Source organism: Lepisma saccharinum, chromosome 3 (genome assembly GCF_977018435.1).
Source record: "Lepisma saccharinum chromosome 3, izLepSacc3.1, whole genome shotgun sequence".
Classification (NCBI taxonomy): Eukaryota; Metazoa; Arthropoda; class Insecta; order Zygentoma; family Lepismatidae; genus Lepisma; species Lepisma saccharinum.
In genome coordinates, this window is record NC_139231.1 from 58,712,542 (window position 1) to 58,739,545 (window position 27,004).

Consider the following 27,004-nt stretch of genomic DNA (forward strand, 5'->3'; position numbering starts at 1 on the left):
AGTCAACGTTACATTGTTGTAAGGTAGCAACTTAACTGTGAAACAAGCAGTCTGTTTTATTACTATTTTAGATAAAAATAATACAGGGATACTGATGTAAATTATCTGGAACATGGAGTGACCATTATGGGCTAGTACACTCGAAATCGAATGAAACGCCCCCCCTTACGGTTATGCAACCCGGAATTTTTTATCATCTAGTTTCGCCAGGAATAGCAGCTCGCGAGAAGCGTAGTGTTTCCAACTCTTGAATCTAGCCACAGATTCACGCAACCGGGTGGAGATCTTGCTTTCCTCTTGATTTGATTTTAACGGACAAGAAGTTTATTTTGAGAATATCTCTGGTAATAATTACAAGTGTTATTAACATTTATGCTTGAGTTTTTTATTATTCTTTTTACCACTTCCGAACGAATATGTGAAGATTTTTTTTTTCATTTTGCAATAACGCTTTCGGCATTTTTCCTTCAGAGTTATTCTTTTTGTTTTTAAATTTTTGGCGACATCTGATTTGGAAAAAGTTCCACGAAGTTTGTTTTAAGTGTAAATGCATCTGGACATACAGTGTAGAGTGGGATTCGAACAACAAATATGAGCTTCCGTCGCGAATCGAACCAGCGCTCCTTTCATTATGTTTTCTTTCCATGTTTATTAAAATTTGCTTCCTTCAGCATACTTCCGATTGTCGTATATTTCAATTCGTATTCCCATTTTTTTTTCCCCATTTGCATTGTTCGAGCCGTGATAACTTTCTCTCTTAATCTGGTTATTCGAATACTTTTATACTTAATTTTTTTTTCCTTTTCTCGATTTTCCCTTCGCACTCATTACAGATTTCGGTATCGCGCTTTTCCATATTTTCAGTAATTTAATTCTTTGACTATTTTTAATTTGCCCTTAGTCCAAATCAAGAAAATATGTTAGGAAATGTTTCCCGTGTAAATCTTATTGTATGGTGGTGTAAAATTGATGCCTGCTTTTTTCTTGCGATAAGGGTTTTGAAAGTGCAAGGGTCTCATTTATTAACCATGGTGGGAAGGGGGGGCGGAGGGGTGCCAGAAACCTTCCAGTCGGAATATGCCTGAAACGAAAAGTATAGATCGACCACAACGAAAAAAATCCTTGGGACGAAAAGTACCCGCGCAGATCTCCCTTCTTCCCTTCAGTTCGGGCCATAAGGAAGCATGGTCCACTCTCCCCCGCCCCTCTTCGCGGGAGTACGGTGCACAGGAGTCGTGGGTCTGCGCAGGTTGTATTGCTTGTGATTCCACTCTTCCATCAGCAGGTGGGTGCTGAGAAGGCTATGCTATCTGCGAATGAGGGGGAGGGGGTGACGAGCAACACTGCCACAGCGAGTCGCTGTAAATGATTTCATTGTCTGTGCTGGGTGAAACCGGTTCTTGGTGCTCCTACATTTTTCCGATACATTTCTGCCAGCCTTTCTAGCGAAGCGAGGTCATATGTTCCAGATTCGAACTCTGGTCAGGCATGAATGTATCACTGAGTTTGTCCCGTCACAATTTTATAAATTGATAATTCATCCGTATTATCGCGATTAACTCAAGAGGCAGAAGAGTGATGTAAAATAACCGAAATAGAAATTGATGCATTTGTGCCTGGTGCTAGTGTAACGACGAAGTTAACTCTTTATAAATGATGAAATAGGTAGCCCTTGCGCTCAAATACACTTATACCTTGGCACAAAAAAAAAATCTAACTTATCGCTGATCTCTTACTACATTTGGAATAAAGCCAAGAGCGATGTAAAGCAATGCAATTACATTGTGAATGTTTCACATCCTATAGTCTTTCTTTTTCTCGTAGCGGGGGCGGGGGTTCATTCATTACAAATATCTAGGAATGGATTTAGCAGCAATCCGTGATATACTTAAATATCATAACATGCTGCGTAGCCAGGGTTCTTGGGTCCTAGCCTCTGATAATGAGTTTTTCTTTTTCGTTGTTTCTTCAATCTTCATCAATTTCCCTGAAGCATCATTCATCCTCTGTCGCCATTGGCTATATGTAAAAGTTGACATAAAATTAGTAAATTTTGAAAAGAAAACACAAGGATCTGCTTTTCTCATAGCTCGCCAAACATGCACATTTCTGTATTTTATGCTTTCAGCGCTATCATTATTCTTGGCAGGCAATGGAATTGAAGCAACTCTCACAACTAACGTAAACTACATATCACTCAGGCATGACAATTCTCGCGGGCAAAGTGGAATTTTTTGGCACATGGTAGCGCAATAACTATCTTCTGGCCTAGATTTAAATCCGTACTTCTTATTCCAGTTGAGTGATTGACTCACAATTTTGCCATTGAAGGTTTGGGTTGTATTTGGGTTATACGTATTGTGTTTTTGATGCGCTAGGAAAAAGCAATCCCAAAGGTTCGCACTGAACAGAAAATTGTGTGCTTTTCCTCTCTCTCTCTCTCTCTCTCTCTTCCAACTCCGTCCCTCTCTCTCACCCCAAGTCCCCACTATTTAGGTAAACTGTTGTTAGAAACATATTTTCCGAAGAATATCCACATTGAAAATAATATTCCCCAATTGTTTTGATAGGGCATTTCTATTGCTCCGAACGAATTATCTCCGTAAGAGGACTAGGGCCTCCCCTATGGCGCAATCGTAGAGTCGTCACCTTTAATCAAGGGGTCCCGGGTTCGATACCCGGTGGAGGAACATAGTGGTTCGGAACCAACTATAAACTGTAGGTCCAGTCCCAATTAGCCTTTCTGTGCACAAGTGGACTTAAAAAACAACAATTCAATTCAATTCAATTGAATCATCTTATCAATATTTTTAAATCTGCATGCACCTGCTTAATTTAATAGATTATACATTTATATTCATTGCGGGCAGAAATGTGCGAGAAAACAATGCATTTTTTTAATGGAATGCATGAGTCAATAATAATGTATATTTTACGGTATATACTCTTTTATATTGCATTGATTCAATAGTATCCTTATTTCCTAAAGCAAGCGTGAGTTTCTTTGCACACACCACACAGGCCCTGCTTGACGTAAATCTCAGATTCAGTAACTTCACGGTTGCCTTTGCCACCACGCTTTGGCTTTAATTCGAGCCTCGGTGGGTGCTTCGTTCGAGATCCTGCAGCAGTTTTACTCGTATCTATGCCTTGAGCATGTCACTTGCAACGGAACCAATAAAATGAAACTTTCTGCACCGGAATGGGCGTGAAACTCTACATGCACCAATGATAAGCTGTTTTCAAGAGGCATGTGCCACGTGCAGCATGTCCCTTCGGTCCGAATGTTCCTTTACGATATCATTTCATCATGCCTTACACTTCGGAATTTCCAAGAGAGGAGATAGTCCGCATGTTCTTGTGCGGTGGATCTGCTTTCAAGAGTAGATTGGCCAGCGAAGTCTTCCAATCGAAAACATTTGGGCGTTGATGGTGAGAGAGTGGGAACCTAGACAACTGAGAACAACGGAAGCTCTACTGGCTCACGTGTTTGATGTTTCGGAGAGTTTAAGGAGAAGACCAAACATCTGCTCGTGGAATCCTTGCCTTGTCGACTAGATGATGTGCTTGAATCCAACGGCGGGTAAACACAGTATTGAAACTCCGCACTGTTTAACCGATGTTCTTTGCTACATTCCAGAACAAAACTAATAATTACACACATCTCCATATGCAACTTATCTTTCCAATTCTTTCTTATTGATACCTTGGTGCTCTTGGTTACTTTTTTCGCACACCTGAACCATTATATTATATTCTATAATATTAATATTCACATTATTGACAGATTTGATTCACATGAAATTCAAATGCGCAGCACACATGCACCCATTCCTAACACTTAACTGTTAGTTACATTACACCTATCACGTTGTCACAGTTCTAAATCAGGGGTGCCCAGGAAATTTGACTGAGTAAACAGGGCACAAGTTGAATTACGTCATCAATTAGCCATTGCTGTTATACAAATAGTCATTTGTAGATTGTCAGGGAAATTGTTAAGGGTAATAAGTAATATTGGTGGGGGGGCGATATCCAACTCTTACATATTAGGCCTTAGATTGATAGGGAAATTATGGTGGGCGATTAATGAAGTTAGTGAGATTTTAAGGTAGCGGGATTGATAATTATTTGGGGGGGGGGGCAGGGAATCCCAAGTCTTGTGTATTACTATTACGTCTTAGATTGCTTTTTTGGAGGGAGCAATATCAGCAGGAAGTCTAAAATTGGCATGGAAATTTTGTTGGGAAGATTGAGTATTAAATTTGAGTTGGAGGGGAGGGGAGGGGAATGAAGTTTTGATAAAATGGTATGTCTTAGATTGTGAAGGGATTTCTGACGATTAACAAATTGACAAAGATCCGGGCGGGACTCGAACCCGAAACATTCGGTGTCTGGATCGTTAGTCCACCACTAACCCCGCTTGGCCGCAGAGCCGGTTCTCTTTGGTGGCCAAGCGCGTTAAGTGGTCCACTTCCGATACCACGAAATTTCCGGGTTTGTGCCACGGCTTCAGTATTGGTATCATGGCATCAATTTAATCTAATCGTCACTCATCCTCATTAGCCGAAAGTGGCAGAAGAGCGACTTAAAATAACAAAAGGTACAAAAACAACTTTAACACTCTAGTAATTTCTGATCTATAGATGCGTATTAGCTTTGATTGTTGACTATTAAGAAGAAGATCTTATTGAATGAAACATAGCTCGACTCACCCTCACATTTGCATTTTTTTAGATAACTTGCATGCACTTCGTATAGAAGACTGAAAATTCACACTATTTGGCATGGCAATGATAAGCTTACGATTATTATTGTTAATATAAATTGCCATCCATCAACAGAAGGACGGACCAATCGATCATTTAATTCATGTCGTTTTTTTGGTATTTGTTGTCCCTTCGGATCAGCTTCGAAACCTAAGGAAATTATTAGATGTTTGTCTGAAGTTAGTGACAATGGTTCTTTAAATTCCTGTAGCTCTTTCAGCTGACGCGGGAACCACCTTTATGGCAGTGATCCTCTGTTGCCGCGTTTACCTACGAAGGAACTCGTGGTCAATCAACCAATTAGGCCTACCGCTTGGGCAAGAAACGATAACTTCACAAAGCCCTCTTCTCCGAAGCAGCCAGCAGGGAAACAGGATTTTGTCACAATAACCCTTTTGCTCTGTGAATGAACACCGGTTCTAACAACGTTTCTACTTAATTGGACATTATCCATTGTTTTTCCTTTTGATTGAACATATATTCTATCTATATATTTCGAGACATTTCAAGAGATCACCTCTTCTCTCATCTTCAGGCGAACAATTTTTGCTATGTCTGTAGTGTGATTGGAACTATGACAGTCCATGATTTTGCTCCAAATCCGGTCCGCTAAGCAACCAGTCTTAGATGCCCATTCGAAATCGACAGCTATAAAGCAAAATATGTTTGAAGTGAAGATCTTATTGAATGAAACATAGCTCGACTCACCCTCACATTTGCATTTTTTTAGATAACTTGCATGCACTTCGTATAGAAGACTGAAAATTCACACTATTTGGCATGGCAAATAGACCTTATTCCAGCTTCGCTGAAAGTTCGATGTATGTAATCATTGTCAGTCATGACGTTCAACGCCCTCTGCGCGTGTGTTGTGATGGGTTACCGTGTTTTAATTCCATTTCGTGCTCAGAAAGGCTACCCGAAGTGGGACCTACAGTTGAAAGTGAGATCCGAACCACTAGGCAGTTGTGTCTCCACCAGGAATCGAACCTGGGACTCCGTGATTATAGGGGGTTAACGAGTTCATGGCTTTACAGTTTCGTGAATTGAAGGAAGCCAAGGTGAGAAAAATGTGAAGAAATGTCTTCTACACGGAACTAACTATGTATGTGTATGTATGTATGTAAAACTTTCTAGCACATCCATTTTCCTACCTTCATTTTATCATCATTACGTTGAATTTTGCACCAGTGATTTTTCACTACGTTCTGGGTCACGTCACTTTGAGTCGTAAAGTATTGTCTGTAATTCAGTTTTAGTATAGTTTTTAGCCTCTCACCCAAGAATTTTTAAGGTGGGAGAAGGGAGGTGGGACTCAACTTCTGGAAAAAATAGTGCGAGTTCAATTGAGAATACGAAAATGGAGCGGAATGATTATATTGCTACAATATCTTCAGGAAAGTAAAGCGTAAAATTGAATTCTGCCTCTGAGTGAGTCCATGATATTGTTTATGTTTGAAGGTAATATATTAAACATGACTATCAGCATAACCGAACGCATATAATGAGATGATTTATTAGTGTTACCAGGCTAAAGGTGTGGAGTGCGGCCTGTTGCCTCCTTCATTACGGAATTCCGCATGTAAAAATTGATCAGCTCTTATTGTGAGTAACCATTATAGGCTTAGACCAAATTCTGGCGTTTATATTTCAATTCACTTCCTCAACAAATCCTTTCTCGATTGACTAGATTTTAAGCGGAGCGTCATTCAGTTGTCTGTCAGTGTTCTTTTTTGCAGAAGCAACAGCAGCTCGCTCGCACCCACAGTGCCCCGCCCACTCGACGAGACGCGTTGTCTGTGCAGTGCAGAACAGTGACAGTGTTGCCTCTCTATTCGATCTTTGTATTCTCCTTTGCCTGCCACTACACACACATTTCAGACAATTCTTCCCATACAACAAATGGAAAAGCAATCAGGCAACTGTTAAATGGCTCTTTTCTAGATTTTGTATTAACACTTTCCACGGTCAAGATGTTAACTTGGTTCTGTTTCGTATTCCCACAATTTGGCTTCGTGCAGCAGGGGTTTATATTGCAAGCTTTAAAAAAAAACGAAGGCAGGTATTTTAACATTTTAATTTTCATCAGTTGCATGATTGTATGAAAGAATATGGTGGAAAAATACACTACTTGAGACAATATCACTAATAATAATTGGCCGCCGCTCTGCCCGAGCGTGGTAAGCCGTCGGCTTTTGATCTCGCTGCCGAAATTCCCGGGTTGGAGTCCCGGCCTGGGTATGATTGTTTATGAGTGTTCCTTCATGCATTTTATCATACACTAATCCTCATCGTTGCGATTAGCCAAAAGTAAAGTAAAAAAAGAAAGATAATACTAGTAATAATAATAATATGAATCTAGCCCCCATGGTTTCTTTATGACTGTCCTCTTATCAATTTCATCGAGTCATCATTCATCCTCATTGTTGCGATTAGCCAATAAATGGTAGAGAAGCTGCGAAAAATAAGATGTAAAATAATAACAGAATGTTCTCCGCAGAATGAAAAATAAATGCTCCAGAACACATGCAATACAGGAAAAGAGTGTCCTGTAATGTGAGTCTGTAAACCAAATGTAACTCACGAATGAAGAAGTTTACGTTAAGGTTTCGTCTTCTACGAAGCAATACAGGCTTGGATGGCGCAATGGTATCGTCGTCGCCTTGTAATCAAGGAGTCCCGGTGGAGGCACAAAGGGGTTCGGATCCCACTTTAAACTGTAGGTCCAGTCCCGATTAGTCATACTATGTATTGTGGACTTAAAACACCAAATCAACAACCAACCTACCAATACAGGGTTGGAAACACTACAGTTATAGGTTTGGAAACACTGCTCTTCTCGGGAACTACTCTACCAGGCGAAACTAGATGATATAAAATTACGGGTTGCATAACCGTAAGGGAGGGCGTTTCTTTCGAATTTGTGTGTACCATGCTGACCTAATGCCAAAATTGGAAGCTGCAATCAAGGGGAATGTTGGCCTGTGGGGTGATGCTGCATTAGCACAATGCTCCACAGATCAGGTGTTGGCCTGGCTGCTGGATTCGAAGTGGTGGGTCTGCCTCCACCCCATCCCCCACCCCCATTCATCCAACCTTACCCTAAGAAACTACCACTTGTGTCAAAAATAAAAATTGAAACTTCTCTGTGGACAGACTTTTCCAGATGACAATGCTGTTTATGCATGGTTTTACGAGCAGGAGGGAAAACATATCTTACAACAGGGCACTACGTTGAAAATAAACATATTTTTTTGTTTGTGATATTTTGTTTTATTGGTGAGTATTAAAACATATTGAACACCCCTTGCACAATCTCCAAAGAACAAGCCGAGTCACAAACAAAGTACAAAGAGGATTTGGGTAAAGGCAACTGAAGCATGGTGCTTATCACATCAACTCCACTATGGCTGAGATTAAGAACACGATGGGCCTACCTCCACACTACCTACATGCCTTCATGGCATGGTGCAATGCACAGAGCAGAACTTTCAAATTTTACCTGTTTGTAAAATTGAAAAGCAGGGAGATTTAAATTGTCTCCAACATGTAGAAGTAACATGGAAAAAAGTTCACCCCCATTTTTCTACTGATCCAATATAAGATTGAAAATGTTCCATGAAGAATTTGTCCTACCATTATTCTTTACTAAAATATAGTATGAGAATTAGCCTTTAAAATTTTGGTAAAATTTAATATAAACTTTATGTTAACTTACTTCAATAAAATAGCTGGTCCTGTGTTCAAACCTATCTGCACATAATGTAGGCTTAAACAATGAGTAAATTTTTTACAGCCAAACTGAAATGTATTCACAAGAACATGTATTTCGCCACCTTTCCACAAGATGGCAGGTGTGTACACCATGTCCACGCTGAGAGGCAGTTGTTACAAAATGGCAGCTACGCTTGAGATGTTCCACACAGTTGAACTGCAGTGTGTGATTCGGTTTCTGTGGTCAAAGGGACAGAAACCACCTGAAATCTATTGTGAGTTGTGTGCAGTGTATGGTGACACGTGCATGACATTCACAAATGTCTGTAACTGGTGTGCAAAGTTCAACGGAGGGCGTGTAAATGTCTTTGATGAACCCCATTCTGGACGGCCTCACACATCCCACATCCCACATGTTGACGCTGTGGAGGTATCGATTCAGGAGGGCTGCAAATGCATTCCTCAACTTCATTGTTACTGGGGACGGATCGTGGGTTTTTCATTACACCCCTGAACAAAAGTGACAGAGTATGGTATGGAAACACACAAACTTCCCCCCCCCCCCACCCAAAAAATTCAAGACAACCCCGTCTGCAGGAAAGCTTTTGGTTACCGTTTTCTGGGACAGACAGGGTGTCATTCTTGCTGATTTGGGGTAAAAGGAGCAACTGTAAATACTGCTGCATATTGTACCACACTGTATCGTCTACAAACTGCTCTGCGCCGTTAACATTCAAAAAAATCTCTGGAGGAGGCCATCATTCTCCATGACAATGCTCGTTCCCATGTTGCCGTATCAGTGACGCAAAAAGTCAATTCCTGGCATTGGGAAATTTTCAAGAATCCAGCATACAGTCCAGAACTGGCCCTATCAGACGTTCACCTGTTCGGCTCACTGAAGGAACACCTTGCCGGCAAACACTTCAGCTGCGACACAGAAGTTGTGACAGCCGTGCGTCGTTGGTTACGCATCCAGCCGAACTATTTCTAAGGCATGGGCATCAAAAAATTGGTGTCACGGTGGGACAAATGTATAAATATGAAAGGATGTTATGTGGAAAGGTAGAGTAATGTTCAACCTTCAAAATGTATATTTCAGTTTTTGTGAATACATTTCCGTTTGGCTGTAAAAAAATTACTCAATTACTTTTTGATATCCCATCGTAACTAACCCCTTTAGCAGACAAGAGCCTCTCCCGAGTATTAGCCTCTCAAAGCAGGACAATTCAAGCGCCTGCTTTTCAAACATGCTGTGAAGAAAAAAATCCTTACCATCTGTGTACAGGTTTAGTTTCTTTATCATAATAAGAAATAGAGCTACAATAAACACACAGTTTTAGGGTCGATTACAAGTAGACAATGCAGGTTAATCTTCTAGTCCCCTTTTCAGAAACATTTTCCTCTGATATTAGTTTCTCTGCAGTGTTGTTAATAGCATAGTAGTGATTCTAAGTTAATTTGTCCATATTCTGCCTAAATTTTAAATCAGATGATCACTTATATATTATTAGTAAAAATACAAAAAAGTAAGTACTGTACATATTATTAATAAAAAAATGTTCTGATACAATATCACATTCATCACAATTTTTTAATCAGCTGTTCAAGTTCACATACCCTTGTCATGCCCTCACAGAGATTCACAACAATTGCCACAGCTCTCAGAATTTAAGTAAACAATCATATTTTGCAGCTATAGAAGCTCAGGAAACAAACATTGCTACACTACAAGGTCTTTTGATCAATTGAATTATAGTTACAGCATTCTGCAGTCAGTCAAAAGAAAAGCCTCATACTCAAGAGAGCATTTTGAACAATATTCACACATGCGTCCTTTCTTTGTGTTGTTGTTTCTTAATTCTATTGACTGCTCTATCACATAAAAGATTTATCAGACAGTTGGTAGAAAAGCAATAGATGTGCAACTCAGAGCATCAGTGCACCAAAGAGGGTGGGAGTCAACAGAGCATTGGCTTCACTTGCCTATTAGAAAGTAACAAATTATAGTTCTGCATTGGTAAGCTGAAAAGCTTAAAGAGGACATTAGCAGCTACACATGTAACTTACCTTTATAGGCAAACACTTGTGGATTTTTCGGGCAATCTTCTCCCGTAAACCCAAGTCTTTAAATATGGGCACCAACTCTGTTGCTAGAGAGGCACACGTTCGGCAGAAATAATCTGTTTTCAAGATGTCTTCGTCCTTCACAATTGTTTCACCATCTCCAAACACTACCACTTCCACATCTTCTCCCAAGTCTGATCTAACACCTACCGAGGTAGAATCTGGAATTTGCTCCCCACTCTCCACAGAGTCATCACCATTCCCACCATCTATTGTGAATAAAAGAGGAAATTGAAATTAGTCACTAAAATTACTGAGACTGTATCCACTTGTGATGGAAGTCAGTGTTTGAAATTGCCAATTGTAGGTTGCAAAATGCAACTATAATTTCTAGATTGGCACATCAACCTACTACCCATTTCTTAACCTTATAAACATGGTAGAAAACCTGCATATTTCCTTGGCCTTCTTCTTGGTGAAAGTATTTCCATGGGAAACCCTCTGTCTGCCATCCTCTCTGGTATTGTCTACAAACGGTATGCAAGTGACTCCATCCTCCTCTACAAAAAAAACATGCACAATTACAGGAAGCTATGCAACTCTTTAACTCAGCCCACCAAAACATCCACTTTGTGCCCAAGGAGGAAAATAACAATGCACTAAACTATCTTGACCTCACCATTGGTAAGAAGAATAACAAATTCAAGACCAAGGCATAAATAAAACCCAACTCTGGATCACAATACATACATAAGCTTACCGGCCACTCCATACAACAAAAAAAGCATATGGACCAACTTCTTTTAAGAGGAAAATGGATCAGCCTTCCCTGGCACCTGGTCCTAATCAAAGAAATACTATAAGTTCTGACTAGGGACAATTTCAAAATGGCGAACTAACCCCTTCCTTCTGTAGTTTCCCACTTAACTCATTTCAAGCGCTATTACACCAACCCTAATGCAAGAATCGGCATCTATACCATCTCCTGCACCTGTGAAAGTAAGTATGTGGGTATGAATAAATGATGACTGGAAGATAGGCTCAAGGAGCATGATGCAGACCACCAACTGGGAGGAAGAAGAACAGGGCCTTTCATGTCACCTCATCGACAAGGGCCACAAGTTAAACTATGTCAAAAGAGTTATACAAGTCAGACCCACACTGGAAAAACAATCAAAAGAAACATATGCAATAGTGACCAGCCCCACCAACATCAAAAACCAACCCTGGGGCTCACAATAAAGCTTCGCTCAATTGCACGCACACCCCATTACTCCCACCTGCCAAATTAAAAAAACAAAAAAAACCTAAACCTTAGACACCTGCAAAAATGCCTGGCTGCACACACAAATTAAAGTGAACAGCTCCCCACGGGATGCAGACAAGACCAGGAACCCACAGTGCCAAAATCCCAATGTGTGGTTGAAGAAACTACCACAAACACATCACAGGAACAGGAAGAAAGAGACCCACATCAGCTAGTGCAAGCATGCATACGAGCTGGAGAAAAAAGAACCATGTCACCTGCAGCAAGCTACAGACAGGTGGCAAAATTAATCGCAAACAACTACCCGGAACAATGAACTACTTTTTGTAAGTATTCAAGAAAGTGATATATAGTTGATTTACTTTTTCTTTGGTGACTAAGCTTTCAACCTTGGTGCCTAAAGGGCAAAGTGCAAGATTTGAGACTTAATGCAAGTATATTTTCAGTTGTTTATGAGGCTATAAGATTTAAAAATTGTATATTGTATGCCATCAAAATCAACAGAAGAAAAAAAAATGTAATGCATAACTCACTTTGAATTCATAATTAAAGAGCAATGAAACATGAAACTTACCATGGGAAGGGCCACGTGATAGATCTGGAACTGCATTGCTTTGTACACTTGACTGTTCTGATGAAATAATATCCTTACAGACTGGCTTGATTGCTTTCAACTTCTTCGTAAGCTCTGTTTCTGGAAAGAAATTAACAGAACTGGTTTAACGATCATAAATTGACAATTTCAAACTATGTTAACCTTGAAATGTCCAATGAGACCAGTAATGCAAAACACAAAATGGAGAAATAATTTCAAACTGTACTTCCTAAACACTGGGTATGTCCACCAGAAATAGGCTCAATGGAGTGTGAACACATTCAATATGGTGGACAACGCAATCACATATAAATTCAGTTCCATGTTCAATCCCTGGTGGAAGCATATTGGACAACGTAAATTCGACAAGAAAATGCATACAGTGTAGACTTATGCTAAAAGAATGCCTGAATTTTTTGGTTGGGCTTCTTTCGGCTTTTTTCACAAAAGTGCCTCAAATCAATGACTTGGCAATATTTTTCCTGTTCCATGGTTTTAGTTTATCTTGCTACTGTAAAATACACACTCATAACACCATTAAGCCTTGTTTCCATGATATGAAAAACTAAATATGCTGACCAAGGCAGTAATTTATTTTATTAAAAACATAAACTAAACGCAACGTTTCAACCTTCCAGCAAGGTCTTCTTCAGACTCTGTATCAAGTACAAATGTTACGTTTAGTTTATGTTTTTAATAAAATAAATTACTGCCTTGGTCAGCATATTTAGTTATTCAAATAGACACTCATTTCAAAATATAAAATACAATTTACAATACGAAATTCGTAGCTAAACATAAACAGTGTCTTCAAAAAAGCTGGCTTCTTTGAATGGGTGATTCTCTCAGAGTGTTATCTTCATATTTTGGTAGGCTTATTAAATATATCTATGTAAAACATATGCACATAATTAGAGTAGTTTTGTATGTGTTTTTAATAGAACCTAATACTGGGTGTTCCATTTACAACGCAACCTGGAGTTGGGGATATTGCAACTTTTGAACCGGAAGTGGTACACATATAATCCTTATACCAAATTGAAACCTTGTCCATGTCTCACCGGACCTTTGTACATGACCTATGTTTGACACTTAGTCCGGAGACCGAAGTCCCCTTCCTAGGTGCCGGGCCCAGCTAAACGGTTTGATTCCAGAGTACGTGTGACCGGATCGGTTTTTACCCCCGACGAATAGCCGACTCGTGCATAAAGTGACGTTGAATAATAATAATCAATAATAATAATAATAATGACGTAGATAATAATAATAATTGATGTTAGCCAGCAGAAATGCTTTGCTGACTTAACGTTGAACTAAAATATAAATACCAACAGTTATGAGGATTAGTATACTATTTGTATGAACACAAATCATAGTCAAACATAGATAACAAAAATGTATATTATATAACACACAAAAATAGACACTCTACACAACCCCTCGCTATCACTCAGCATTCACGCACTCATTCAAACTTCAGGGGACAAATTACATTAATATAAATACATTGGCCCTTTTTTAGACACCATGAAATATTTAGTTTTTCTTATGAATATTAAACTGCGCCCGAAGACGTTAATTTGCTTAGAATTAAAGATACTAAACTTTCATCTGCGCGTGCTCATTACATTCTGCCAACGGGCATGACACGTAAACTTTTTATTCTTGCAATTTATTTAGACATTTAAATAATTGTTGTAGAATTATCACTAATGCGCCTTGGAACTTCAATAACATTAGGCTTAGATATCAACTGCAAGGCACACATGTTTACAGACTGAAAAGTGGAGACACTTATGTATGAATATATTAAAAATAGCATGAAGTTAACTTACTTCCTCACTTAGCAAACTTGAGAGGTGATCTCTGCAAGAGATACACGATTTATGCCGTTTTAAACAAATATTTACCGAGTAAAGCATATAAGGTGACATCAATAAACATTATTACTCAACAGCTCGGTGCAGAGCGTGGAAAAACTACAGTATGCTGTGAATATCTCTTCCGAATTAGCAATTGTGAAATTTAGATGATGTTGGCAAGAAATAATTTAATCAATACCTTTGCGACATTTAACTTTAAATACAGGTATCTTTTTGTCCGACGGCCGATCTTTGGAGGCTTGGGTAGATGATCACTCACACATATAGAAAATTAACAGTAGTATACTATACCATCTCGGCGTTCTAGACATTTCAGCGACGTTTACCATAGTCCTCTAAACGGCGGCGTGACGTCAATCTGAGGTCCTCCTTGCGACACTAACACTTCCCCACTTTACTTCTTTGTAGTGGCACTTCGCAATCTTCTTGGACACACCTTCCTTCTACGCTTCAACATCACGGTGATCATCGAACAGGACTGGCCTTTCCTCTGTTTCTTTCCAAGCAAATGTAATCTCATCGCATGGTTGCCAGGTGCATGTAAGTAACACTATTTTCATGAAAATTTCCAAGTTTCTTTTTTATTGTTTTCAGTAATTGCATGATGTATAGTTTCGAAACACACCTTTTGTGGCACTGAAAGACCAGCAGTGTTGCCAATGCACAGTCTTAATTTCTAAAAACAACGATTTTCCTAGTTCCCCCTTAAAGACGCCTCATCCGATTGATTATCGGTAGAAATGAACATTTCTTTTTTCACTGCCATAGATGCCGAGCTAATCCACCTAACCAAACTGAAAATTACCAACAGCATGTCCGTACATGTGTGTTATTTGCCATTTTTCATGCTTTGTAAAACATTTTATTTACACTTCCTGTTACATCTGGCAACACTGTGTGGACACTAATGAAATCCAATCATTATTCCTCGGTTTAAAAATACAGGGTAAGTCAAAATGATGGACCCGATTTCAGACATTTATTCTGTGAAATATAATAGACAAATGTTATTGTGAGACATGTGCTAAGAAACGTAAACTGTCAAAGTTTTTTTCAAACACAAGTGTTCTATGTGAGCACCTCGCGTAACACGGCACACAACAATCCGATAGTCTATCAATCTCCTGCCAAACCTTGTGTAGCACGTTGCGGTCAATATCAGCAATGGCTGCTGTGATGCGGGCACGCACGTCATCCAATGTTGTTGGAAGTGGTGGTACGTAAACATGATCCTTGACAAAACCCCACATGAAGAAATCACATGGGGTCAAGTCGGGGGAACGAGGTGGCCAATGAAGGAGAGGTTGATCCTCCGGAGATGCACGGCCTATCCAACGTTGTTCCAATGAACCATTGAGATGGTCCCGAACACTGCTATGGTAATGCGCAGGGGCACCATACAATTGGAGAATGACATCTGCGCTATCCTCTGCAAGCTGTGGAAGGAGCCATAGTTGCAGCATATCAAGGAAAACAAGTCCTGTCATTCATGGAAGAAAAAGGGCCCATAAATCTTTTCATGGGAAATGGCACAAAAGACATTCACTTTGGGAGAATCACGTCCGTGTTCAACAAATTCATGGGGTTAGCAGTTCCCCAAATCCTTACGTTGTGTGTATTCACTTTCCCTGGTAAGTGAAAAGTTGCTTCATCACTGTAAATTGACCTCTCAGAGAACACATCCATTTCCATTAATGCGAGGAAATCAGCACTGAAGGATGTGCGCAATGCATAATCAGTGTCTTTTAAGGCTTGAACTAGTTGCAAGCGGTAGGGTTTCATTTGTAAACGTTTCCGCAGAACCCACCAGACAGTTTTCTGTGGAAGTTTAAGTTCTCTCGCTGCCCGGTAGGTGGACTTCTGTGGACTCCGCACGAAACAAGCACGCACTTGTTCCACTGTCTCTTCCCCAGTCGACGGATGGCCAGTCGATTTTCGTTTACAGATGCAGCCCCAAATCTCTGAAATGTTCATACCACTTACGAATGGCCTTCCCCGTAGGTGGTTCTCTCCGATATTTGGTACGGAAATACCGTTGCACACTAATCACAGACTTGTTCACATGATAATCAAGCACACAAAAAGATCTCTGTTCTCCAGTCAACACCATTTTCCTGCTCGCTGCTGACTCCTAGCGGTAGAAAGTGGAAACTAAACTTTGAAAGTTAACCTTTCGAAGCGCATGTCTCACAATAACATATGTTTATTAGATTTCACAGAATAAATTTCTGTAATCGGGTCCATCATTTTGACTTGCCCTGTATATGCATGAACAAGGCTTCAATTTAGTATAAGGATTATATGTGTACCACTTCTGGTTCAAAAGTTGTACTATCCCAACTCCAGATTGCGTTGTAAATGGAACACCCTGTAGTATGATTAGTATGATACGATTTTCTATGTTTGAATTTGTTATATGAGCACGTACATGAAGCAAAAAAGAAAATACTGCTCTACCTTTTCAAAATCTAGTATCAAATCTACATTAAATTTTGTGTTCAGTAAAATATGTATATTTGTATTCTGGCTTTCCAGAACATCATGTATAATTTGGATAAATGGCTGCTAAACCTGGTCACAGAGCAACTAGTGATGAATTTTGGCTGCTTGTTGCAAAATTCTCAACCTTTGTGAGACCACAGACCAGTAAATTTATTCCTTACAAGTCGATGCCCTGATCCCAACAATTTTACTCACAAATACATTTCTGATCTTTAAAGTTTATATGGAAATTAATATGCACCCTTAATTAATATTAATACATCATCTATGGCATAATCATAGTTCAGTCATGTATAGGCTTGCTATCAAATATAAAATTAGATTTAAATTAGTCGTCAACCGCTGGGTGCAATGGACACTGGCACTAAAACTGAAGCAGAAGCAAATAAGACTGGCTGCAAATGGTGAAAAAAAAAAAAAAAAAAAAAAAAAAAATCCTATTTAAGAAATCTGGACTGGACCTACAGATTGAAATGAGATCCGAAGCACAATGCCTCCACTGAGAATTGAACCTCAGACCACCTTCTTATTACAAGGCAACAGCATTACATTATTCCACTCCAGAGGCCCATTCATGATTATAAAAGGAACCTTCTATCAAAAAGCCAGCCTTTTTCCAACAAGAGTACTTGCAATTTGTTCTCTGTGATTAACAGGCTAAATTAAATCTTAATGCCTGATGAAGTAGCTAACAATCTTGTTTAAGTATAGAGAACATTCAGACCGAAGCAACACATGACAGTGGGGGGGTGTCACATTGAAGTGACAAGTACCCCTTCAGTCTAACCAAGAATCCACCACGCATGCACAAACAAGATTGAGGGGACATGCCATTGAAGGAGCTTTCAGACTGAAGTCACAGATGACAAGCAACACAGTATGCTTCAGTATAAAGCAAAACATTCACCATGCATGCAAGAACAACAGACCGAAGCAGCATGATGCAAGCCATTGAGAAAACAGTGCAGTCTGAGTGACATGTTTGCTCGTTGTCACATTCATTTACTTGCAGATAGAACGCATTCACTGACCACAAAAGTTTGCTGAACTAATAATACCCTGTTGATTTGTGGTGAGTGACTCAGCCTATCAAATGTAATTACAGTGGCAGTCACAAAAAATTACCATTTGTATTGTTTGTTATGCTTTTGTCATTTCATTGGAGATGCATCTGTGCACATGCCAGTAGATTCCAAGTAGTCCATTAGACAAGCAGTGGCCATACAATCAGCAGTTTGCTGGTGTTTGCCAGTTGTGAAGAACAGTCAGTCCTTCATTTTCTTTCTTTTAACACAAACGGTTGTAATACTGCCAAAAATCACCATGAAATGTGTGAAATGCATTAGCCAGTGGTAATAGTTTACTCATAAGTGTAGGGAAAGTCATTCATGAGGAGAGTGGGGGTAGTGCTAGTGCTTGAACTGATGATATTATCAACCATGTGAATGGAAAACTGTGAGAAAATGGTCACTTCACAATTAAATTTCCAGAAATTTCACAGACAATATTGTTCAGAATTGTTGCAGACACTATTGGAAACTGTGTGGTCGATATGTTCTGAAAAAAATGTTGATAGGTGCTCACAAAATCCAAAGAATGACAGCTGCACATGCATCTGTAGACAGCCATTTAAGGCATTTTATGGAGCAGGGAATAACAATTACATAACTTGTGTACTGATTTATTAATTTGCTTTATTTTACTTTCCTTTTCTGCCACTTCTGGCTAATCGTGAAGATGAGGATGAGTGATGTTATGATGAATTTGATAAATGGACACTCACAAAGAACACCCATGCCTAAGGCAGGATAAGAACCTGGGACCCCTGGCATCGAAGTACGATGTGCTAACCACTCTGCCACACAGGCCGGCAACAGTAAACAGTGAAGAAAAGTACATTAGTAGCAAGGCCAAATAACTTCCAAGTGTAAAAAAATATATATATCTACAAAGCTTGGGAATTTAACAGACAGTCGACACACATACAAATGCAAATAACAAGAAGGTATAAGGGCTCACCTGGTTCTAAATCTGGGTATGCATCATGTACCAACCGCTTCTTCATTGTATTCATGAACATTCTGTCTGAAAAATGTTCGCTGCACACACGATAACTCTTTGGAGTACAGTGCATCAAGTCTTGTCTCCATACTTTCCGAAACCATAGCTGACTTCTGAAATTAAAAATAATAATAATAATAATAATAATAATAAAACACAGCATATTTAGGAATTTCTTACTGCATCGTTCACGTGCGTGCGTGTAGAGCTGCAAAGAAGTCAGCCAAAAAAAAATATATTTTGGAAAAAATCTTGGATGTTTTGCCAACTGCAGCTAACCTATTTTACTTGCGATTTCAGTTCTGAGTTGAGAGGTTCATAATGCACTATATTGCAACTGGCTAAATAATTTACATAGTGTGGCAGTCAAGAGACAGAAATTTATAATTGCTTCTAGTTAGGCTATGAATTTGTGTTTGCTTACATGTTAATATGTGAGCCTACCCAAGTATATGGGCACAACAGAATACTGGTAAACATGAGGTACCAGGTTAAATACCCTTCATTACCAGTTCAGCGATGTCAGTTGAATTGTGAAAACTGTAGGCTGTCAGCACATGTTGTGTCACCATGTTTAAGAAACAGCTTTACTCCGTTGAATACAAAACTGTATAAAATCAGTTTCACAAAGTGAATTGACAATGATAATTGGTTTTGAAAAGCAGCTGCAAAGAGCTTCAAAACAAGACCAAGATCGTATTTGTAGGACTACCCAATACCGTACATGCCATCTAGTTCAGCCACCTCAGGACCGAACCGTAGGCCAAACTAAAAAATGGCCAAACGAACCGAAGTAATGCAAAAAAGACCAATAAATCCTATACACGGTACGGCCATACATTAAAATTAGTTATATGCTAGTTTAAACCATGTTAAGTGTATTTTACTGTACAAAAATCAAACTACATCTGGCCAACTTAGTACTTAGCTACCGACAACCTGATGTTTTTCTGTGTCAGGTGTCGTCTACTTTCTTTACCTTCACTCACAAATGCAACTATTGATAGCTGGTTCATTAAGTATGAATGATTGATTGATTGATTTAGTTTATTTTACTTCGCGTTTTGTGCCTCTTGGCTAATTTGCGAAGATGGGGATGAGTGATGAAATTGATGAATGGACATTCACAAACAACCAAGCCCGACCGGGATTCGAACCCAGGACCCTTGGCGTCGCAGCGTGATGTGCTAACCACTCGGCCACAGGGTCGGGCCATTAAGTATGAAAATGAAACGGAAAACACAAAACACAACGGTATAAACACTGTCACTAATTTATATGAGATAATAAAAAAAGTAAATGCTGTACAGTATTCCTATTACTGAGTAGAAAACACATAGGCCTAAAGTAAAAATCCGAACTGTTAAAAGATATTATTGGCCTACAAAACTAAAAAAAAACAAAAAAAAAACTTTAAAGAAATCAGTAAGGGCGGGCCGAACCATCCGGCAGCCAAAACCATCCGGCGGCTGAACCAACCGAAGCCGAATTAGAGGGTGCCTACTGTACTAAGAAAAAGTTTTTCCACAAAATTGATAAGAACCTCTATTTGGTCGATTTAAAAATATCAGTAAATTGAGAATTATATTTGAAACAATTTTACCTGCATCACATGTAAATTTCATCACGATTGGACCACAATTTCCCACGTGAACTCAAAATGTATTTTCCCTGAGATATCCCTGAGTTCTCCAGAATCTTCAATTCTTTCCAGCCTATTCAAATACACAGTGCAATAATATTTTTAATTTGTTTTACAATAGACATTTTCCCTTGAAGCCATACCATCCTCACCTTTTTAAAATTACTATTATTTGATTTTTGTTATTTAGCATTACTTTTCTGCCACTTTTGGCTAATCACGACGATAAGGACAAGTGACGACATGACAAAATTGACATTCACAAAGAACATGCATGCAGAGGCCAGGATTCGAACCTGGGACCTCTGGATATTATTAGAGATGGGACAGCTTAATAGTTACTTTACTGGTATCAGTCTATCATTAATCTCTCTCTTTCTGGCTCTACAGCCTTTGGCCTTCTCCACAATCAGTCTCCATTCCAATCTGTCAATGCTTTTTCTCCATCCCTTAATTTTCATTGTCCGCAAGTTTGCAGCTACGTTATCTATCCATCGAAGTCGTGGTCTGATCTTTCTTCTTGCATGGTGAAGCTTTTCTCTCAACATTCTTCTTGGCATCCGGTCTTCCATCATTCTCTCCACATGCCCCAAACACTTTATTCTCTGAGCTTTGACAAATCTCACTATATTCTGGCCTTCTATTAAACCATCTAACTCTGCATTATATCTTATGCTCCAGTTATCATCTTCCCTCACAGGTCCATATATCTTTCTCAATATCCGTCTCTCAGATATTCTGAGGGCATTTTCATCTGACAATTTGAAAGTCCAATTCTCTGATCCATAAGTGACAACTGGTCATACCAGCATCTTGTAAATTTTAAGTTTTGTATTTCTTGTGATCAGTCTATTTCTAAACAGCTGTTTATTTGCAAAATATGCACGATTGCCTGCCTGTATTCTTTCCTTTATTACTTTACTCATATCATTGTCGTTACATACCATTGTCCCCAAATACTTAAAACAAGGGACTCCCTCAAACATATTCTCTCCAATTGTCAGATCTTGAGGTCATCTTCTGATCTCAGAGTTCATACATTCTCATGTACTTAGTCTTCTTTTCATTTACAGTAAGCCCCATTTTTATTGCTTCTGTTTCCATTTGCTCATAAATTTGTTTAAGTGTACTTATTTTTTCTAGAAATGATTGTAATATCATATGCGCAGATTTGACTGGAATTTCCAAATATTGTTCCCTTCTGGTCAACTACATTTATTATTTTGTGCAATGCTAGATTAAATAATACTGCCGAAAGGCCATCCCTTTGTTTCACTCCCGTGTTGAATTCAAATTCTTCACTCAGTTTACTACTAATTTTCACTCTTGCCTTAGTACCACTCATAAAAGTAAAGTAAAAGTAAAAAAGTAAAGTGTTCCCCTGTGCATAGCACCACGCCATGAAGGCGTATAGGGGGTGTGGGGGTAACGCCCCACACTTTCTTGATCCGGTCGTGAGTGGGGGTGATGTGATCAGCATCACGCCCCTGACCGCCTTTACCCCCCAGGGTTTCCCCCAGGTACCCATGTTATTCGACGCTGGGTGGGCGCCGGGGCCGCTTCCACCGTTAGAAAAGTTCCCGGATTTGAACCGGCCGGGGATCGAACCCGGGACCTTTAGCATGGTAGTCAGACGCGTTACCGACTGAGCCACCGCGGCCACTAGTACCACTCATAGTCAGTCTTATTATTTTGAGGGGAATATTATTCTCCTCAACTGCCTTAAACAGTTCATTCCGATTAACACTGTCAAAAGCCTGCCTGAAGTCAACAAATAAAAAATGCAAATCCACTTCATGTTCATAAAACTTCTCCATCATCAGTCTAATAATAAAAATCTGATCACTAGTGCTCCTGCCAGGCCGAAATCCACATTGGTACTCTCCCAGTATATCTTCTGTGTAACTTTTCATCTCTCACTGACCAATCCCGACAGGAACTTAAAGACCCCACTAAGAACTGTGATGCCTCTGTAATTTCCACATATTAATTTATCACCCATCTTATAAATTGGGCATATTATTCCAGATTTCCATTTGTGGGGCATGTTTCATTTTCCCATATCATTACAATCAATCTATGTATTGCTGCCAACAATGTGTTACCACCAAGTTTAATAAGTTCTACAGGGTGTACGGAATGGGACTGACAGTTTTTAAAAGTTTGTGGTTTTAATATGGATAGTAGATAAAAAGAAAAACAAGCATTTTGAAGTTAACTCAGCAAGTTTTATTGGTAGCAGTTACAACTCAGCTCATGAGCTCCTTCTGTGATATGGAGGATGTCCTACCTGAATTCAATTTCTCTCCACGTATTCTGTAGCATCAGAGATGTGACAGAAGCAATTGCATTCCTAATTCGGTCCTGCAGTTCTTGTAGGTTTCGTACCTTTGAGTCAGAATACACAATGTCTTTCACATAACCCCAGAGAAAACAAGTCCAGAGGAGTAACATCAGGCGAGCATGATGGCCAGGAAATTGGCCCATCACAGTGTATCCAACGATCAGGAAATTCCGTATCAAGATACTCCCTCACTTGTAGGCTACAATGTGGTGGGGCACCATCTAGTTGGAATATCACTGTAGCTTGTAAATGATGTAATTGGGTAACTGCAAAGTTTTCGAGTATATATAGGAACACATTTCCTGTTATTGTTTTCTCCACGAAAAAGAAAGAATGGGCCTATGACTTCATTATGCATTAAAGCATACCAAACATTCAATTTGGGACTGTCTCGGACATGTTCCACATACGCATGAGGATTCTCAGAACCCCATATTCTAACATTGTGTCTGTTAACACAACCAGACAAGTGAAAAGTTACTTCATCTGAGGAAACAATGGTCGATAGAAAAGTTGGGTCATTATCAATCTTGAGCAGAATGTCAATTGCAAAATTTTGTCTTTGTGGCTTGTTGTTCTTGCAACATCTGCAACTTATACGCATGCAAACGTAATCATTTATGTATCACATTGTGCACAGTTGGCCCGGATATTCCCAGCTGCGTGCTCTCTGTTCGTATTGACTTACGCGGACTACGTGTGAAACAATCTCTTATCGACTCCAAATGTTCGTCTGACACTTGCGGTTTACCACCACTCTGAGGTTTCATCACACTCCCTGTAGATAAAAATTGTTCCTTCCACACCTTGATGGTGTTACGTGATGGAGGATCCTTCTGGTAAACACGGCGAAAGTTTCGTTGCACTTGCACAACACTGTTTGTCTCTGCATACCACCACACACATTGCGCTCTTTCATGTACTGACGCCATTTTTGTTTCAGTGATACCAGTGCCGACACCGCTAGTCGTACAAGTATGAACAATAGCGAAATGAAATGTACAAATGTATACTTTCTTTGCAGTACATTGTTAAAAACAAGCCCAGTGTGCAAAAAAAGTTATAACTGTTTAAAAGCTGTCAGTACCATTCCGGACACCCTGTATTATCACTTCATCCTCGCCTGGAGATCTATTATTGCTAATTTTTTTCATTAGAAATTCAACTTCTTCCATAGTAGGTACTTGTACCTCATGATCATCCCTATTTCCTATATTCCAATTATACTGCTCTTCTTCTTGATCTCAGGCCTCCCCGATGGCGCAGTGGTCACGTCACCGCCTTGTAATCAAGGGGTCCCAGGTATGATATCCGGTGGAGGCACATAATGGTTTGGATTCCACTTTAAACTGTAGGTCCAGTTCCGATTAGCCTTACTGTGCATAAAGTGAACTTAAAAACACTAAACCAATCAATCAATTCTTCTTGATCTCCCACTTTATTCAAAATTTCTTTAAAGTGCTCTATCCATCTACTGAGTATCAAATTCTCTTTTAAAATTACTTACCCATTCTTAATCTTACATCCTTCTATTCTTGGCTCAAATCCTATTCTCATTCTATCTATTGCTCTATAGAATTTTCTTATTTCACTTTGTTGATTTAATTCTTCTATTTCTTGCATCTTCTTTTCTATACATCATTTTCTTCTTTGTTTGCATACTCTATGTGCTTACCTTCTTAATTCCTCATACCTTTCAGCATTACTTTGAGTTTCCCTCTGTAACATTCTCTCTCTTGCTTTATTCTTCTAATCTATAACCTGCCTTCTTCATCAAACCACTCATTCCTTATAGTTTTCTCTTCTCCAAAAGGATTTTTGCAAGTGATAAATCATTTGTCCATAAAGATAGCCAGGTTCGAATTCCATTATATGCACCCATCATCCGAGGCTGTTGTGTTGGTATCACAAAAGTCTTATTTTTTTGCAGGGTGGGGTTGTAGGCCCCATGCCCAACCTGGAGGACCAGGATTTACATAGGGTTTCCTCCCCTAGGTAGGTTGGCATTACCATGCCTTCAGAGTCCTTCCTGCCCCTTCGTTTTCTGTCAGGGTTTCCATCCTTTAGCCTTTGGGGTGCCCCCCCCCTTCCTGCAAGGTGGCAGTGCTTTCTTAATGGCGGCACTTTCTCGCCATGTCACAGTGTCGTCATAGGGCTTTCCTGGAGTTTTAATAAGCATGGCTTTGCCAAAGTCATCCTCTCCAGACCCTGTTGATACTGCCGCCTTGGTCTGGCATGCTTATTTGGCTGTGCCTTATTTGCAGCTAACCACCATATCTGGTGGCCGTTCGCTATCCGCCATCTATGACCTGCCCAGTTGTTGAGGCTCACCCCTCCCTAAGGATAATAATAATAGTGTTAATTTTACCAATCTGATATATTTATAACTAACTAACTAACTCTCTAGCCTTCTTAAACCCGAAGGTTCATGGCTGCAGCAACACAGGCCTTCCATCTTTCCCTATCTTGAGCAAGATCTATATACTCTTTTCCATCCCTACCGATTTCCTTTAGGTCCATCTCAACGTTGTCCCTCCATCTTCGTCTTGGCCTTCCTACAGGTCTCTTACCATCTGGTTTCCCAACAAGAATCCTGTAAACTCCTCTTTCCTCTCCCATTCGTGCCACATGGCCTGCCCACCTAAGTCTTCTTGATTTAATTATTCTAATAATATCTGGACATGAATACAAATTATGTAGTTCTAAATTATGTAACCTTCTCCACTCACCTGTCTCCTCATCCCTTTTAGGTCCAAATATTTTCCTAAGGATCTTATTTTCAAATACTCTCAATTTATGTTCCTCTTTCAATGTAAGAGACCAAGTTTCACATCCATATAATACTACAGGCAAAATTACTGTTTTGTATATTTTAACTTTTAGTTTCTTAGATATTAAACGAGAAGACAAAAGTTTATGAAGAGAGAAGTAACATGCATTTCCTGAATTAAGCCTACTTTTTATTTCCTCTTTAATATAATTTTCATTTGTTAATATTACTCCTAAGTATTTGAATTTGGAAAATGGTTCAAACGAGTTGTTATCAATAATTAGATTTTGATTATTACCTAACACTTGGTTTCGGCCTGTAAGCATATATTTAGTTTTCTCTTTGTTAACTTCCAAACCTATCTCTTTAGCAGTTTTGAAAAATATTTTAGCATTATTCTTAATCGTATTTATATCATCCCCCAGTAAGTCTACATCATCTGCATATGCTAACAACTGAGTCACACCATTTAATTTTAGTCCTTCTTTAGTTTCTTTTACCTTCCTTACAGCATATTCTAAGGCAAAATTAAAGAGCAATGGAGATAATGCATCTCCTTGTTTTAACCCATCGTGAATTATAAATTTGTCAGACATATTATTACCCACACGAATTTTACTTTCTGTTTCACTGGTGCATATTTTTATCATACTAACAAGCTTCTTAGGTATTCCAAACTCTACTAATATATTATATAATTTATCTCTTTTGACCGAATCATATGCTTTTTTGAAATCAATGAATACCTGATGGACATTTTGATTATATTCCCACTTTTTTTCAAGTGTCTGTCTGATGTGAAAAATTTGATCTGTAGTTGATCTGTTACGTTTAAATCCACATTGATAATCACCTATAATTTCATTAGCATATGGGGTTAGTCTTGTTAAAAGAATGTTAGACAATATTTTGTATGTTGTTGAGAGTAGAGAAATTCCACGGTAATTATTGCAGTTCATTTTATCACCTTTTTTAAACACAGGAACAATTATGGATTCTTTCCACTGTTGAGGGATTTCTTCTTTATTCCATATTAAACAAATTAATTTATGAATTTGACATATTAGTGAATTTCCACCATATTTAATTAACTCAGCTGGTATTAAATCAATGCCAGGTGCTTTGTTATTCTTAAGCCTTTTAATAGCATCTTTAACTTCAGTCAAGTTAGGTTCTGGAACTAAAGGTTCTGCTGTGTGTACTTCATTTACTTCTGATTTATCTCCTACATGGACATTTAAAAGGTCATTAAAGTAGTTCTTCCATCTATTTAGAATATCGCTTGGGTCAGCTAGAAAATCACCGTCTTTATCTTTTATCAAGTTTACTTTAGGTTGCCACCCCTTTCTAAATTCATTTACACCTTTATATAAATCTCTGATATTTTTATTTT

General features: G+C 39.0%; 1 protein-coding gene across 1 annotated transcript in view; it reads right to left on the minus strand.

Moving 5' to 3' along the window:
* LOC145985801 (uncharacterized) overlaps nucleotides 1-27,004 on the minus strand; it is a 65,013-nt gene that overhangs the window by 17,666 nt on the left and 20,343 nt on the right. Inside the window, exons 2-4 of the mRNA XM_083119887.1 lie at nucleotides 18,814-18,968; nucleotides 12,389-12,508; nucleotides 10,551-10,816 (exon numbers count right to left, since the gene is read on the minus strand). Of these exons, the coding sequence (XP_082976013.1) occupies nucleotides 10,551-10,816; nucleotides 12,389-12,508; nucleotides 18,814-18,968 (541 nt within the window). The remainder of the gene's footprint in view (nucleotides 1-10,550; nucleotides 10,817-12,388; nucleotides 12,509-18,813; nucleotides 18,969-27,004) is intronic.